Below are 18,701 nucleotides of genomic sequence, written 5' to 3'. Positions count from 1 at the left end.
ACTGGTAGAGCTCAGCTAACGTGTCACGACGAGCTGACTCTCACGGCGACTAGCTCGGACTTAACCCCGTTGCTAGCGCTAGCTACAAACAGGCTAACGTGTCACGACGAGCCTTGTATAGCTCAGTCTCACCATCTTTCCGACCACGATGGCTACGGCTCCTACCCCCGCCAAAGGGTCAGAACCGAAGGCCAAAGAGGCTGCATCCCGCCCATGCCCCGCATCATGCGGTGCTTCCATTTCGGGCAGGGACTCTCATCCGATGTGCATAGCTTGCATGGGTGCTAAGCATGCTCAAACTTCTCTGGCGGACCCGCAAGGTTGCTCTCATTGCGCCTTGATGCCAGAGAAAATCCTGGAAAGGAGGTTGAGAGTAGCAGTGGCTAACAGCCAGGACCCCTGTCTGTCAGCCAACAATGCTACGATTGATATCCATCAGCCGACAGCCACAACGAGCTGGGCGGACATAATGGAGGAAGTGTCCCCGGTTATGCCCCAGTTGTTCGAGGGGCTCCTCGACCCAACTGAGGGTGAGCCGGCGGATGAGGATGCGGATGGCGATGCCAACTCCGACCTCCTCGGCCTAGAAGACATGGAGGAAGAGGAGGATGACTCCACCTTCCCTGCCCAGCAGTCCAGGCCCCCAAGTGGGGCTGAAGCTGTACCCCCAGTGGACAGCAACTTGTATGATGTTTGCAAACGGGCTGCTGCCAAGCTGGGCATCACATGGCCAGCAGCCCAGGCGGCTGAAGGGGCAGAACGTGACCTGTATGATGGCAAGAGGCTCCCTCCAGCCTCACCACCTGCAAAGCAGCTTCTGCCAGCAGTGCCTGCTTGCATGAAAGAAATGAGTCGCTATTGGTCTAGCCCTTTTAAGAGCAAGCTTCCTACCCAGGGCTGCTCTAAGCTGGAGATGCAAGGAATGGGTGAGCTGGGGCTGACCGGACCCCCAGCAGTTGAGCCTTCAGTGGCTTATCACCTTCACCCTAACCGCAGGTCAGTTTCAGCTTCTTCTAATATTTCTCTGCCCAGTAAGATGGATCGCCTCACCGCATCCATCTATCAAAGGATGTACAAATATTCAGCACAGTCGGTGTGTTCCCTTAATGCGGTTACACTGCTGTCAGCTTATCAGGCAGAGATTTTAGAGGACATGGGCCGTCAACTGGACTCGGGGTCTCCAAACCCGGCCCTCTGGGATGAGATCTGTGTGGTCAACGATCTCATCCTACGCTCCTCCAGGGGAGCAGTCCAGGGTTGTGGGCGTGTAATGGGTCTTGCAGTCTCAGGTGAGAGAGCTTTATGGCTAAACCTGTCAGGATTGGGAGACACTCAGAAGGCTGAAATCATGGATGCAGCCTATGACCCAGCCAAGGGTCTCTTTGGCCCAGCTTTGGAGAAAATGAGAGAGACAAGCACTCTCAGAAAGCAGGAGGGAGAAGCTTTCAATCTCTGCTTACCCAGAAAAGTGAACCCACAATCTCACCAGGTGCCTAGAGTAGGCTTCGCAGCAGCAGCTGCAGCCGTGAGGGGTAGGCAGAGTGGGGCTAAAGTTCAGAGGCAAGCGGCAAGACTGCAGCCTTCCCACCAGGTCAAGGCAGAAAACCCAAGGCCTTGGGGCAAACACTCCTTTGCAGCAGCTGCTGCAAAGAACCGAACGTCACACCCCGGGGAAGGGAAGAAGAAGCGTTCAGCCTAGCAAGCCTGCAACGTTGTGCATCACCTCTCTCTCCTCCCTCAAAGAGGAGGAAGGTGCTGGAAGAGGCAACCACACCTCCCAGGGTTCATGGTTCAGAGGCTCCTGGGGTTCCCAGTTCATCAGGAGCCCTCTCTCGGTTCCCACACCTAGTTCAGAGAGAGGAGATGTGGGGTCAAAGGTCGCAGTGTCACCATGCACTTCCCCGGTTTCATTATTCACTTCAAAGCAATCTATCAGTGTCACCAAGCACTGCCCAAAGTTTTCAGACACTTCATTGTGTTTCGGGGGTTCAAAAAGAAATAAAGTGTGCATTCCTGCAACCAGGCAGTTTGCCAAGGGCAGAATGTCCCCCCAGTTTAAAGAAAATGAAAAAAATGAAAGAAAGTCACTGTCATGTCACTACGTTCCCTGCGGAGGGAGCTGGCGCTCTTCGCGAGGGGGACACCTCCATGCGGGAGGCAGAGGTGACGTCACACGTGTTCATGGGCCCGCTCTCTGCGCGGCTGGAGCAATGGCGCGCATGCGCAGTCCATCCCTGGGTTATGGCCACCATTTCCCAAGGATACAGGCTTCAGTTCGCAATGAAACCACCGAAATTCAACGGAAAGTTGATTTCAGTGGCCAAGGGAGAGTCAGCAAGCGTATTGGAGGACGAAATTGCTTCCCTGTTACGCAAACAGGCGATCAGAGCGGTCCCGAGCGAGGAGGCTCAGCAGGGCTTTTACTCCCGCTATTTCCTCATTCCAAAAAAAGAGGGTTCCTCTCTCCGGCCCATTTTAGATCTACGTGTATTGAACAAACACTTGAGAAAGTACACGTTCAGAATGCTCACACACAAAGCGCTCTGTCGGGCCGTTCACCCAGACGATTGGTTTGTGACAATCGACCTCTCAGACGCATATTTTCACATCGCCATTTATCCTCCACACAGGAAATATCTCAGGTTCGCCTATCAGAACGCAGCATACGAGTTTCAGACTATCCCATTCGGGCTATCATTAGCCCCAAGGGTGTTCAGCAAATGTGTGGAGGCAGCGCTGTCTCCGTTAAGGAACAGCGGCATCAGAATATTCTCTTACATAGACGATTATCTGATATGCTCCCGATCGCGGGAGCAGGCGATCAGAGATTCCAGGGTGGTGGCAAACCACCTTACGGAGCTCGGCTTCAAAATCAACCTGGAAAAGAGCCGCTTGAAACCCGCACAGTATACGGAATATCTGGGGCTCATTTTAGATTCCAGATCTTATCGTGTCACGCTTTCAGAGCGCAGGATCGCATCCTTCACTCAGTGCCTCTCCCTCTTTCAAGTGGGGAAAGTCGTGCGTTTCCGGCTCTGTCTCCGCCTCCTCGGCCTTATGGCCTCGGTAATAAATGTGGTGCATTTGGGGCTGCTTATGATGAGGGATTTTCAGCGTTGGGTCACGTCCCTACGTCTGTGCCCTCACCGCCATCTCGGTCGCAGTGTAAAAATAACACCGTCATGTATAGCGGCTCTCCAACCTTGGAGGAACCCAGCAGCTCTTGCGGCGGGAGTACCTCTGGGCGCGGTGTCATCCAGGATGACCCTGACCACAGATGCATCTCTGTCAGGGTGGGGCGCAACCATGATGGGGAGGGCAGTAAATGGTGTTTGGTCTCGGAGGCTCTCTCGGGCTCACATCAACATACTGGAGCTGCACGCAGTGCGCTTAGCTCTAAGGCATTTTCTGCCGTATCTCCAGGGTCGACATGTTTTGGTGAAAACAGACAACTCTACAGTAGTTGCTTATATCAACCGCCAGGGTGGTACTCGTTCCCTGCAGTTGCACAGACTGGCCAGGGAAATAATTGTGTGGAGCAGCACAAAATTCCTCTCCCTTCGGGCAACTCACGTGCCGGGTATTCTGAACAGGGGGGCGGACCTCCTGTCCAGAGGGAACCCGTTGTTCGGAGATTGGCGACTTCACCCGCAGGTGGTGGAGCAGATATGGCAGAAATACGGCCGGGCTGCCGTAGATCTCTTCGCCTCGCAGGAAAACACACATTGCCCACTGTTTTTCTCCCTGTCAGACCCAGTCGCCCCACTGGGCATGGACGCTCTGGCCCACCCATGGCCAGACACACTGCTATATGCCTTTCCGCCTCTCAGCCTTATCTCTCCAACCCTAATCAGAGTGAGAGATCAGGGGCTGTCGCTAATTTTAATAGCGCCACGGTGGCCGTCGAAACACTGGTTAGCAGAAATAATTCAGCTCCTGGCGGGCGAACCGTGGCCGCTCCCCATCCGCCGGGACCTTCTGTCTCAGGCGCGAGGGGAGATATATCATCCTCACCCAGACCGGGTGGCTCTGTGGGCCTGGCCCGTGAAAGGTCGAATTTGAATGCTGCGGGTCTGCCTCTGAAGGTTATTGACACCATTCAGAATGCAAGAGCTTCCTCCACACGCTCTCTTTACAGTTGTAAATGGCGTGTTTTTGAAGAATGGTGCTATGAAAGGCAGGTTATCCCTTTTCAGTGCTCTGTGGTGGAGTTGCTGTGTTTTCTTCAGGATTTGCTGGACGGAGGGAAAGCTTTTTCCACAATAAAGGTCTATTTGGCAGCTATTTCAGCCTGCCATGTGGGATTGGGTGATAAACCTATTGGTCAGCACCCTCTTGTGTGTCGCTTCATGAAGGGGGCACGCCGTAAGCTCCCAGTCTCAAGGCCACTGGTCCCATTATGGGATTTATCACTGGTTTTGGATGCACTCTCCTACCACCCCTTCGAGCCAATCGAGGCTGTAGGGTTGAAATTTCTCTCACTTAAAACCGCTCTGCTGCTGGCTCTAACTACAGCCAAGCGAGTTAGTGAGTTACAGGCTTTGTCCATTCACCCCTCTTGTTTACAGTTGGCCCCTGGTCTTACTAAAGCATGCCTGAGGCCAAACCCAGCCTTTGTCCCTAAGGTGATAGAGTCATCATACAGGTGCCCCACAGTAGAACTGCTGGCATTTCACCCCCCGCCTTTTTCCTCTGTAGAGGAGCGCAGGCTTAACACATTGTGCCCTGTGCGGGCCTTGGGGTCATATGTGGACAGAACAGCTGGGTTCAGGAAATCTGATCAGCTGTTTGTTTCCTGGGCCCACCCCCACAAGGGCAGGCCTTTGTCCCGCCAGAGGCTGTCTCATTGGATTGTAGAGGCTATAACTCTAGCCTATAGCTGTAAGAGTACTCAGCCCCCATCGGGGCTTCGAGCTCATTCTACTAGGGGCATGGCTACATCCTGGGCTTTGTTCAGAGGGGTGTCAGTCCAGGATATCTGTGCAGCAGCGAGTTGGGCTACACCACACACATTTGTGCGGTTTTATAGACTGGATGTCGCTCAGTCATCCCTGGCTCAGGCAGTCCTGGAGTCTAGTGCCTCAGGTCTGAGCTGAGATCCTGGGCAGCACTGGAGCACAGCTTCGGGAGGGCTGGCGCAATCCGGGAGTGGGCTATATCTCCCATAGTGAAACACCGAACGAAGTTAGAAAAAGAACGTTGGGTTACATAACGTAATCCCTGGTTCTTTGATAACAGAGTGAGGTGTTTCACCATCACTTCCCTCCTTGCTTGGGCACGGAAAGAAATCTGCTTAGAATGAGTAGGGAGGAGCTGGTCAGCCGTGATAGTAGGAGGGGCGGGGCCCTGAGCACGGCTTGGCAGGTCTGTCGCAGACAGACGTGGTGTCATTGGAGCTTCCGTAGTTGGTCACGCCAAGGCGATTCCCATAGTGAAACACCTCACTCTGTTATCAAAGAACCAGGGATTACGTTATGTAACCCAACGTTTTGGAGCATATGGAAGGTATGCTGCTTAAATGCTGAATTCCCAGAACAGATGCCAGACTTCTCAGTTGAAGATTTGTACATTCAGTAAGGAAAAGGTAATTAAAGGGACAGAAAACTGTAAGGTTTTAAATTTATGAAAGGCTTTACTGATGATCTTCAAGAAAACATTTAATCTCTCAAACCTGTATCTCTGTGTCACTCCGGCAGCTTTTTTAGGTAAAATGAAATGCTTATGTATTTGTGTTAGTTGCTACTTTGGTCTTCATTGAGATTGCTGTGAAAAAAGTAAAGGTGTGAATATAGATGCTGGATTTATTGTAATAACTTTGTTGATGAACTTTACATCTAGCATCTGTTCAGAACTTTATTACTTTTCTTGAGTGCTAATTAATTAAAGTTGCATCCATTTGCAGTCTCACTGTGAGCATGTTTGAATTAGCTTTAAATGCAGCTTCTTGTACATTTAGTTCCTGTAGAAGTCTTTATATAAAAATAATTCATAATTAATGTTAAATACTTTCCTATGATTATCTGAAACATCTGGCCACTGAGAATGTAGCAAATCCCACTCATTTCACCTCCTTCACAATAAAATAAACTCTAAAAAAATAAAAGATTAAATCTTAAACCTTGTTTTTCTTCCCCTCCCATTTTCAGTCCATGCACAAGAAAATAAATGTCTCTCAGTCCAGCATTTTTGCCTTTCCTTGGGTACTTGTGTTGACCTTCAAAAAGAGAGGTACAGCTGAGTGGTTTTCCATGTCCAGCTGAGTTGGCGTAAATTTACCTGAAGCTAGACAGTTTCAATTTTTAGACATATGCCCCAGCATCGAGGCTCAGGGCCAGGACAGGAGAGCTTTAATGCTAAAAGCAGACTGCATTTCAATATTACATCACCCGTGAGTGTGTGTGTGTGTGTGTGTGTGTGTGTGTGTGTGTGTGTGTGTGTGTGTGTGTGTGTGTGTGTGTGTTACCTCAGCCATGTGGAAGCACAGGAGGCTATTGTGCAGAAGTTTTGGGGGATTATCATAAATAATCAGTGAAGCCTTGAATGCCCAGAAAAACAGACACAGCCGGATCATTAGCCGTGATGACTCAATGCAGCGCTGCTAGGTTTTACTGTAAGACAGTATTGTTTAGTCATTAACTCAGTCCAGATCATTTTGCAGTATGTTGAAGCATTGTGCGTCTTTCTCTATGAATACCTGTGTCAAGCCTCAACAAGCAGCTCAGAGCTCTGACATTGAGATTTTGGTCTATTTACAACAGATGTGAGGTTAATTATCATCACACAGTGTCTTTTGTAGGTCACTGCAGTTCATATTTGCAATTCTTCAGACTTCTATGGTGGATTTCCATCTTTGCTATTTTTCCTTTTTTTTCCTAACCATGAAGCCATATTAAGGATGAGCCGTGTTTGCCTGCTTCTTTGTGTCTGCCCGGGTGGGAATACAGACAGCCAGTAATACAGCAGTACAATAAAAACCGGATATTGACCGTGAAGCAGCATCTTCTTACCTCCTGAGAAATCTAAACAAGATTTATGGATACAATCAGCTTAGATGAGAAAGCAAAAATTGTGTGTATGTGTGCTTTGTGCTTACAGCCTGTTTGTGTCTGCGTGCAGTTCATTCATCAAATTGTGATTAGAATGACTTAACATTTAGCCATTAGTACAGTTTTCATAACCACACTGTGATAAAAGCAATATCTTGGGAATAACGATATTAAGGGACAGAGAAGCAGCCTTATGATTAAAAAGTCTCCATCAAATGCAATGAATAAGTGACATTACCTCCACTTTCAGCCATGCAGATACCCTCAAGCAGGGCATTTGATCTCTGAATACCCCAGTGGAGCTACAGTTGGCCACTGAGGTTGTGCTGGGAAGCTCCAAGGTTTAATATGTGCAGATGCATGAATATGAAGTAAAGCATCGTTGAGGGAAAGCATATGTGCTCCACAAACCAAAAGGTTAGAAAACATGACATCATGGGATAAAACAGAGGAAAAGAGCCTTACTGCAAATGACAGGCAGGTCTGCTGTTAATGAGGAAGGCTGACCCTTTCTTCTGGGAGCAAAGGATCTGCCTCTCCTGCTCTTTCCTGTTCTTCCTCCCATCTTTTCTCTTCCTTTGCATCCACCCAGTCACCAAAGGCTTTCTCTCATCTCCTAAATTTCATCTGACATTCACACATGGTCAGCTGATCCTTCACAGCCCATTTATTTGAATGTTACACAGAGCAGCAACTCTCACCAAGAAGCAGCCCAAGCATGCGTAAAGCTCGATGAAAGCTAGGACCTTTAAAAAGGCATTTTTCACCTTTACTCGAATATAACAGGACAGCTAGGTTTGTTTTGCTGCAACAAGGAAACACAGAAACTAATAATCTAATTCTTTCAAAGTGCAAGTCAGAAACTTTAGTACGGAGGTAGGAAGTAACGAAGTACAAATACTTAGTTACTGTACTTAAGTAGATTCTTCAGGTATCTGTACTTTACTTGAGTATTCATTTTCCTGACAGCTTTTTACTTTTATTCCCTACATTTTTACACAAATATCTGTACTTTCTGCTCCTTACATTTTCAAAACAGACTTGTTACTTTAGGGTTAACGTGTCTGAGAGAAGTTTTTATTTGCGGTCACTGCGTGCCTTCAAAAATCAAACCGATCTCATAACAGATAAGCGATAATTGCATCGGTGTATCCATCACCGGGGTCTATTGCATAAAAAGACATGAAAGAGGTAAAACCAGATAATTTATGTATCATGTATAGCGCTGTACTCAGGGGTTACAGTGGGCCCGACTGAGTGCAGATGTCCGTAAGTTGTGTCTAGCTAGCACTACAGAAGAGGAGTGAAAATAAAGGGAATAATGTGTTGTTGCAGATAATTTCAAATGCAGTGCTCAACAAATATCAGCAAACACACAAACTGTTTGTGTGCAGTTTGTCACACAGTGAGTCTGCTAGTTAAAGGTCCAGCTGCTGTATTTCCAGGGAGAGAAAAGAGTGAGAGAAATGTTCACTCAGAGATGGAGGAAAGATAAAAGAAAGAGGACAAGAGAGGGGAGGAAGAAAGCTTAGATTTAAAGGACTGCTCAGTGACACCTGATAGACTGGAAATTTAAAGTTTTATTTTTTAAATCAAATCTTGGATCTGTATATGATGCAAAGTGAAATTCCCGTAAAACAAACTGAGGCACACTAATTTGTGTTATTCAAAACTAGCATGAAAATACTGCAGTTTAGTGCAGGATAAACAGGTTAGCTTGCTTTATTGTGGTGAATTTACAGTAACGCTCTGTGCTGGACTGGTGCAGAGCAGAGATGAGTTTGAATTTAAGATGATGAAGCTTAGATTCATTCACTGAATTCAACCTTTTATACCAACTTTATACTCTCAGTGTAGGGGGTGGAAGATAGGTTGTGAAATATCTTGTTGAATTCAGTTGTGTAAATCCGCACAGAGCAGTAAACCAGCCGCACCGGTCAGCTGATCACAACCTACACACAAAGAAAATCTTCTGGCACTCACAATAGAAATTATTGTTAGAAGTCATTATTTTCCCCACCTGCTGAATCCCACTGTACTCATTTTTAGGTGATGAGGCAGTCACCCTGGATAATGTAGGCAGCAGCAAACAGAGCTGTTTTTTAATTCGCTTTCTTTTTCTCTGCTCATGTTTTACATAATGTTCAAGTTGAGTGCATTTATTAGAATTCAAATTTTGATTGAAATTAAGTTTCTACTTGTTTCTTATCTTGCTTTATTATTACATTAATATAACACAAGGTTCAGTTAGCTTTGCACAAAAATAGCTGGTAGAAACATCCCCCAAAGAGCTACTACTTTTACTTTCTTACTTTGTGTAGATTTCAGAGCCTGTACTTTTTCACTTTTGCTTGAGTAAAAAAGTTGAATCAGTACTTCAAAGTTCACCACAATTATCTGTTCTTCTACTTAAGTACAGAATGTCTGTACTTTCGCTGCCTCTGCTCTAAAATATCAAATTGAAATGTTACTGTGACAGATTTTCTGTCTGTTTTCCAAACACTTCCCAACTCTTACCTCTTTCTTGCTCTTAGTTTTTCATTAGCAATACTTCATATGCATTGTTTAAGGATTTAGGTGACTATAACCTAAAAACCTAAAAACCTAAGTGTTTAGTGACTCATCTGAGATCATGTAAGCTGATCCTTTACTTCAGCATCAGTTTTGGGTCAACTGTCTCCAAGGCAACAAAACACAAAGTTACCATCTTCAAATATCATGTCAGAAATGTTTACAGAAATAATCAAAACTACATCTTTTGAAGGTGTCATCTTCTAAAGTTTGTGTGATTCCAGTGACAGTAACACATGAATGAGCATGTGATCCTACACTAACCTCTTTCACCCACACAATGGCATGTGTTCATTCAGTACAATTAGAGGCAGCAGATCTGCGGTTGAGTAAACAACATTTACTCCCCCTGTTGTCATTTTATCTCATCAGACCGCAGCAGACCCAAATCAATATCCTCAAATTACTCAGCAGAGGGGAGGAGATGAGAGAGAGTGAAAGAGCCCTTAGAGGATTTATGCTGGTCCCTTGGCCTTTAAAATTGGTGTTGCCTGGAGTTGTTCGTTTTGTTGTGGAAATAAAGGGCAGATTTGTAACTGTTCTCCACAACCTGATTTGTGTGTGTGTGTGTGTGTGTGTGTGTGTGTGTGTGTGCGTATGTTTATAATACCTTGTGGGGACAATTTTCCTGACATATACTACGTTGTGGGGACCAATTGCTCCTTGTGGGGACTGGAACCTTGTCCCCACAAGGGGAAACCCTGTTTTTGGGTCAGGGGTCAGAGTTAGGGCTAAGGTATGAATTGAGTTTAGGTTAGGGTTAGGGTTAGGTATGTGATGGTTAGGGTTAGGAAAAGGGTAAAGGTAAGGTTTAGGCTGTAGAAATGAATGGAAGTCAATGGAAATTCCCCACAAAGATAGCAAAACACACTTGTGTGTGTGTGTGTGTGTGTGTGTGCGCTTTCTGTTGTTTGTATGCCTTTGTGATAATGTTTTACAGTGTTTGGACAGGCTAAATGAAGGCAACTGGAAGCATCTCGGCAGTGTGTTATTAAATGGGTTTGCTTTGCCTGCCTGGTTGCCAGATTAGAGATTGTGGAAATTAGGCATTATGCTAATGGGATGGCACACAGGAAATTTACAAATAATACATATCTATCTATCTATCTATCTATCTATCTATCTATCTATCTATCTAGCTATCTAGCTATCTATCTATCTATCTATCTATCTATCTATCTATCTATCTATATTGTCTTGTGGTGGTTTAGCTGTCTTAGCAGATAGTTCTTAGCAGAAGTTACCAACTGTTGTTCCCTGAGGTACTGTTTTTCCTCCACATAAATAATTCAATGTGGACTCTTGACCAACTACTCTGATGCAATACTTTTATTACATCGGCTTCTTTTGTCTAACTTTGGTGAACTGCATGGTTGTTGATCGTCAAGAAACTTCAAAGTTTCTGCCTGATTAGCTCATGGAAAAGCTGCTCCTTCAGTATAAATATTTAGCAGTTTCATTCCTGTTCTGTGGAGAGAATAACACAAGGTACCGCTGACTAACAGAGGGATTTAAAGGAAGGAATGAAGAACTAAAAAGAAAAGTTAGGGTATTTTATTGGCTTTACACTCTGGTGCAGAAGCAATAATTTTGTATTCTACTTGAATATTCATCATTTCCTAGTTTGCAAATTATACATAACAATATACCTTCAAATATGGTCAGCGTGTAAACATGCATGGGAGGATCGGATTCATTTCTGCTTTGACCTTGAGACATAATGTTCTCACACAAATTACGCATTTTTTAGGCTTTGGAATAGCCTTTTATAAAAAGGCATTAATGGTTTAATACAGTTATTTAGTATGGCTAATGGGGTGTTGTTCAAAAGTAAACTAGAAAAGTGAACATAAAAATATACAGACACAATATACAAGCAGAAGGGGGCCAATCAAAAGAAAACATTGTTTTTTTCTAGTCATGATTAAAGAAACCAAGCTGCTGATGAATGTATACATTTGGTCATAGAAACAAAAGATAAGCAAAGGCTTTAGGCTTCAGTAATGAGAACTAGCAAATTTCCTTTATTTGGCATTGACTCTACACGTAGGATTTTTTAAATCCTTTTAAACCAACCAGTGCTGTTATTATTACATTGTTATTAAGTAGCCATGCAGAGAGATAGAGCTGGAAAGGATGTGCAGCAGGTTAGGGTGATTAAGTGTAGAGACAGAACTACTACAGAGTGAAGAGAGCGTGTTAAGAAGTTCGAAGGAGTACTTTGAGGAGCTCATGAATTAAGAAAGTGTGTGTGTGAGAGAGAGAGAGAGAGAGAGAGAGAGAGAGGGAGAGAGAGAGAGAGAGAGAGCGAGAGTAAGAGGAGGATTGATGGAGGACAGTTAGTGAATCAGGAAGTGCAGAGGATTAGTAAGGAGGAAATGAGGGCAGCCATGAAGAGGATGAAGAGTGGAAAGGCGATTGGTCCTGATGACATACCTGTGGAGGTATCGAGATGTCTAGGAGCCAAGCAGCACAGAACGGATGCCAGTTGCGTTGTTAAGAAGATGTCTTATTCAGGCCCCTCGAAGCCTAGCAGCCACTGTGAGCAAACTGGGTCTTGTAACAGGGGATGGCTGCACTTGTTTCCAGGGCAACAGCCACAAGAGGAAATTTAACCAAAGACAAAGTTTCATTCCCTTTGCTCACTACTTAGCTTTTACACCATCTTATCAAATAGTGCAATGACTCTTCTATTTGAAATTTAACATTTGGGTAAATTTGTGTAAAAACTGGTGTAAACTAGTACAACTGTACTAGTATTTCTTAGCTTGTACAAAATCTTTTACAAGTTTGTTTTCCTTGCAGTGCAGTCTATCTGTTGCAGTATGAATGTGCTGTTTTTTTAAACGTATCTGAGCCATATTTGTAGTCTGGCTCACACTCTTTTTATTGACTTGCTTGTGCCTCATCCTGTCTCAGTGGTTCTGATGGTGTTATCGGATTTTCTTATATACATGTTAGTCCGTTACTGAGATTAAATCACTGCTGTGGTTTGAGGTCCGATAGCAAAGTGGACAGATCTGTTTCTTTTTATTTTATGCCATAGAAACAAGTTGGACTGCTTTTCTCCTCCATTACTGCGGTGATCTATCTCAGAGATATATATTTTCACCCTCTAATCTTGTTACTGTTTTCCCTTCCAGAGTGCCCATCTGGCAATGATTGACACTCTGATGATGGCATACACAGTGGAGACTGTGAGTGTGGAGAAGGTGATGGCCTGCATTCGTCAGTATCCATCCTGCCACCCTGAGGTGGAAACTCCTTATGACACTGAAGATGCAGTGACCACCTGGATCAACAAGGTCAGTTATGGTGTAGAAGAGAAGGCGATTGTCTACATCATGCTTGTTTTGTTTCATTTTTAAAAAATGTTATTGGGAGATAAAAATTATCATGTTCCACTGGCCGTTTCATTCTGAAACAAATGTATGATTCCAGTGTTATCACCTACTAAACCCAAAGAGTTTTCAGCACCTCATAGAACCCAATAAGGAACGTGTACACCAAAATATTTTTTTTCCCCCTAAGGCTGCTTTTTCAGTGGCAACTCGGCTTCTTTACATGATGCTAAAAATGTTTTTTTCCACGCTTCATGATCATTTTTTTTTCACCCCTCCAAGTTGCTAGTTAAAATATCTTTACTTGAACTTTACTTGCACTTGTCACTTTCACTTTTTTACTTAACCAATGAGCTACTGGTGAAGCCCCAACCCCAACAATAGTGATATGAAAAATAGCTTCTTATAATTACTTTCATACATGCTGTGCGTCATAGCAACCAAAGTGTCTCAGCCAGTAAAATGTTGAGCCACCTGGGTGTTTTCAGAAAAGTGCCTGGCATTTTCAGCTGGCAATAAAAGGCGCTTTGGTCCATGTGCGTCTTAGGAGGTGTTGTTATTTTGCTTTCTCTAAGCCGCCCAACGAGCCAACATATGATTGAACATTTTATTTTGTCACAAAAAACCCAAACCTGCAGAAGCATAGATCATTCTGACATCCAGTCAAAATTTCTCATCAGTCATTTTGTGGCTGTGCAGAGTAACAGTCAATTTGTCCTCTTCCCAGGTGAAAAAAAACAAAAAGTATTTTGTAACATCAAGGATTGATGAAAAGTAACAACCTTTGAGATTTTACCATTTCATAAATCTTCCTGTCATTGTGTTCAGTGTCTTTTCAAGGAGCTCAGTTAATAGTCTGGCACAGGGGCATTTCATCACCATCATTTGGACTTTGAAACTCACGCTGCACAGAGAAGTTCAGCCAAAACACTGACCTAAATACCATGAAATCTGTTCTAGATACATCATAATGCCCTGAGGTTCTGCCATATGATGTATACAGGTGGATTTATTACAACTGAGAACAAAATCCCAGATATCCCAAGTATAACAAAAATAGCATGTCTAATTTAAATATTTTTCAGAATGTGTCGAATATTTTAACCATCTGGTGTTTGTTATACATGCAGTGTGTTTACAGCTGTCATGTACCGAATGTGTCAGTTGTGAATTGAGAAATTGAGAAACTTGAGTTTATGATGAGCTCACAAGAAACATGTTTGTTGATCTTTTGCATTAGAAGATATAATGTAAGTTCAGCTCTGCGTATTCACACATCTAGGATTTGGCTTATGTTGTAAGGGCTTTTTAATGACTTCTAAGCTCATTTTGAGTATTATGTGTCTTTATCCTGGACCAGGACATTAAATTAGTAAAGAAAAAAGAGAAACATATTAAAGGATTATTAAAACCACACTGGCAGCCTAACCCACCCATCTCCTGTTCATCTTTACTCTCCATGTGCTTTTATAATTCTTACTCAAGTGTAGAAAAACACATAGCAGCCATCAAATGCTCATCTATCATCAGAACTAGAGCTGTCATAATATAATATTTTTTGTAGATGCAAGGAGGTTCTCCTAGGAACAAGAATGGTACTAAATGAGCGATTGCACAATTATTTGTAATATTATCATATATATATTATAAGCACTTTATTGATATTAGATTTTAAATACCATGATTATCATTAGTACTGCTATACTTCAACACCTTTAATCAGACAGGACGATTCAACACAGCAGCAGTGAATGCAGCTATATTGTGAAACAAAAGGGGTTTTACAGTTATGTCTACAGGAGGTAAGTGTTGTTTGGTATGCAAAACACATTATTTTATGCACAAATATTAGGTTATATATGACCTACAACACATGCCTTACAACAGTGTTAATATGACTATCACAGCAAATTTGCCTAACACACTCTGAACTGACACACCCTGTATAAATCTGATTTTCTTTAATTAAAATGTGTAAGTGGTTGTCGTTATTGTCAACATATGCATATGGCTGCAGCTCCTCCATACAGTACTACAGAATCCAATCTGTTTGCATCCTTCTAATAGAGACAAGGAGCTGCTGCCAGCTCTGCGCTATAAACACACCCGCACGCTCGCGCACACACACACACAGACAATCGCTAACAAGAGGTGTGGTCTTGGTGTCCCACTGATTAGACATATGGCTCTCTGTTGGAGTCCACTTGCGTTTTCACTCATTTCATATTTTTAGCTCTGTTTTTTTAGTTTTAATTGAGTCCATATGAGCTCAATGAGACATATTGTTAAATGTCTGAATACTATACTCAAATAAAATCAATTCTGCTCCACTTAAATTCATTGTTATTAAATTAAAAATCTGAAAAAGACTCACTGTAGAAAATGCAATAAAGTCAGAAAAACACAATCAGCTCATGATAAGAAATAAAGGATGGTCATGGGGTCATTATTTTTGGATATTATATGAAAATTAAATGAACTGAATGACTTCAACATTGGCAGTACAATAATATGAAAGTTCAGTCTCAACTCTACCAATCTGAAAATTAACTATGGAGACTAACTTTAAGTAACAAAATTAATTAGATTTTGAACTGAAGGCTGTTATGCTTTCTATGAGTCATACACTGCTCCTTGTAATTTGCTTCTTGATGGTTCTTGAGGCTCAGATAATTTTAATCTTTTTGCCGTCTCTCTCTTTCAGGTAAATGAATATCTGAAAGAGACTGTGGCGCAGGAGCAGAGGAAGAAGGAAACGCAGGGTGCTGAGCCAGCTGGAAGTCCTCGGGTGGGTGTTTTTTTGCTCCCTTTAATTCCTCATCTTCAGTCCTTCGGAAACTAGGCATAAACATATAAACATTTCATGGACAATTTCAAACAAACTAAGTAAAATCCTTGGCTCTGGTAATAGATTTATCACCCCATTTGCCTTTTGGCTGGCAGATATTTGTCCCAGACCTCTATGTCACTTTAATATCTGGGACCAGCTTCCTCGACAGAACTTAAGCTGTTAAAATCCTGCTCAAAGAAAATCTCACTCACATATGTGTGAGCTTTAGATTACACTCAATCTGTCTTAACTGAATCACAAAGAGAGAGAACGCCAGGTTACATCTTCAACACCATAATGAGTTTATCTGCCCCGACAATTCTGCGTGCTTCAATCACTTCATCTTTGCCTTAACCAGAACAGCACTGCTCTCCAGTCTATTTAGGCAATCAGGAGTGACCCATGTTCAGGGTCCAGCCCAGAGTCCAAGCCAGTTATATAACTGATTCTACTATTGGCAGTAATGTCTAATGCAATAAGACTGGCTGGTGTGGCCTGTGTCTCTCTCGCTCTCTCTCTTGCTCTGTGTGTGTGTGTGTGTGTGTGTGTGTGTGTGTGTGTGTGTGTGTGTGTGTGTGTGTGTGTGTGTGTGTGTGTGTGTGTGAGAGATGTATTTAAGTAATCCATGTTTGGATTCCATAATTTGACACTGCATTTGCATTAAATAATTCAGTGATTCACTGAATAATACCTCTCACGGGTGGAAATAAATTAATTGAAATCTCATAAAACTCCTCCTTAAATTCAAATACCTCATAAATCTCTTAAGCAGGTCTATATTAGCACCTATGTTCACAGGCACAGTAAACATACATCAGGCCTGCACAGTACTGGGAGAAAACAGTTTATGTAATGTCTTATTTGATACAAAATATGAGATGGAATAGACTTAATTGTGTTATTTTACTTCATTTTGTTATTGATATACATCACCTTGAATGTGCTGTCAATACTTTAAAACATATATAAAAAAATTTAAATTATTAAATTACAAACAAATATCTGAAATTTTGTTTATATATTTATTATATAGTATATGGGCAGTCCATATTACATTATAATATAATATGACAATTGATAGTATTAATTCTGTCACCCTTATCTTTGTATTTTCATACACAATATTTTTGGCTTCAGTAATAGCAGGGGAGCAGCAGATGCTCCCAACTTCCTGAATCTCAGCTTTGTCATTTATGACTTTTTTATCATGGAAACTCATATAACAATAGCAATAAAATCCTGATATATTTTGCAGCTGAAGCATCTGTGTGTGTGCATTTCGTGTCATTATGACTTCATTGTGTGCTAACAGCCAAGCTACATTTAGTATTATGCTGCAGTGGCAAAGGACGGAATTGGAATGGCAGCCAGTCTCTATCAACCTGACAGAGCAGAATGATAAAAGAAGAGGGAGGAGAGGAGGAGTAGATGGATGATGTCACTCATGTATTCACCTTTATGCTGTGCTTCTGCTTCTCAACTTCAGATCATTCATTATGCAGAACCAGCAGTTTTTTCAGGAACACAGTAAAGTCACCTTTGTGTGGGTTTTGAATGACACAGTGGGTACCACTGACCCCTGAAAGTCAACTCATCCTATTGCTATTGAAAAAAATTCTGTTGACATTCATCTGTGGTTTGTTCTTTTCTCTCTTGTCTTGATACTTACTCCACTCCTTCCACTCCAAACTCTCTCTATCATCCCATCTAATAACCGTTTTTCACCCATACTCCTCTGGCATTCCTGTTTTCTACAAGCTTTCCTTCTACCCCGGTTAAGTCAGGCAAAACTCCATGCACCAACACTGTCAGTGAGTAAGGAAGATCACCTAAGGGTAAAAACTGTAACCCTGTCCAATGTGTTTTAGCCTGCTGAAATTTCAAATATCTCAGTTTGTGTGTGTGTTTCCTGTCCCAGTCCCAGGGCTGTGAAAAACTTCCACAGTGTTTGATGCTGATCTGACCAGTCAGTATGCAGACACAGCACTGCATGCCTCAGCTAGTCCGCACAAACACACAGGAAGAAACACACTTTAACTGGTGAAGAAAAAAAAACGTCATTTCATCATCAGATTTTTGTCATGCTTATTGTATAAGAAAACACTTTTTTAAAGCTGAATGGCTTAACTCACAACTTTCTGGACTGTAGTCACCCTGACAGTGACTGAGTGTGCTTATTATGTGAGTGTTAGCACAATCTACATATTTGGCCCCCGAGCTGGAGAGCTGACTTTTCGGTAACATCATCTCTCACTTCTGGGCAGCTCTCACGGATTAGGGTGTGTGTGTGTGTGTGTGTGTGTGTGTGTGTGTGTGTGTGTGTGTGTGTGTGTGTGTGTGTGTGTGTGTGTGTGTGTGTAGTTTGTGTCCTTACATTGATGTCTATCTTGCTTATGGCTGCTTATGACATTGTCCAACTGAAACAGCGGTGAAAGTCACAGTCATTGGATGCTGCCGTTTTACACCTTTAGATGTACTGAAGTCCACATTTATCAGCTGCTTTCAGGTTCTGAAAGAGCATTTTTCTCAGCTTAAAGTTTAAATCATTCTAAGGCTATCAGGGAGATCAAGCCTGGGCACTGCATTGTAGGAGATGTGGAATTTGAGTCAGCAGAAGACTTGATAACATAAGTTCAAATTCAAGTTCACTTTATTTGTCATTCACTGGGACAAAATTCAGAATAATGAATGCCATTTCTTTTTTGGTTTGTTTTCTGCCTCTAACTGTTTCAGTTTTTTCCTGAAAAGGTTCTGTTAAGCTTCTTTTTTTTTTTTACCCTTTGCCTTTATTAGATAGTGAAGAGAAACAGTAAAGTGAGGGAAGACATGCAGTAAAGATCCATGTGTCAGACATGAACCCGGGCTGCCTGCACTGTAGCCATGCTGCACCCACTGAGGCACCCTGGCGCCTGA

General features: G+C 43.0%; 1 protein-coding gene across 7 annotated transcripts in view; it reads left to right on the top strand.

The window, feature by feature from the left end:
* Positions 1-18,701, top strand: part of camsap2a (calmodulin regulated spectrin-associated protein family, member 2a) — a 56,615-nt gene that overhangs the window by 13,226 nt on the left and 24,688 nt on the right. For all 7 annotated transcript variants that reach the window (XM_030726754.1, XM_030726758.1, XM_030726759.1 and 4 more), the window contains 2 exons: positions 12,761-12,922; positions 15,663-15,746. In XM_030726754.1, the coding sequence (XP_030582614.1) occupies positions 12,761-12,922; positions 15,663-15,746 (246 nt within the window). The remainder of the gene's footprint in view (positions 1-12,760; positions 12,923-15,662; positions 15,747-18,701) is intronic.

This window comes from Archocentrus centrarchus, chromosome 4 (genome assembly GCF_007364275.1).
Source record: "Archocentrus centrarchus isolate MPI-CPG fArcCen1 chromosome 4, fArcCen1, whole genome shotgun sequence".
NCBI lineage: Eukaryota > Metazoa > Chordata > Actinopteri > Cichliformes > Cichlidae > Archocentrus > Archocentrus centrarchus.
This window is presented reverse-complemented; position numbering and strand designations above follow the sequence as displayed.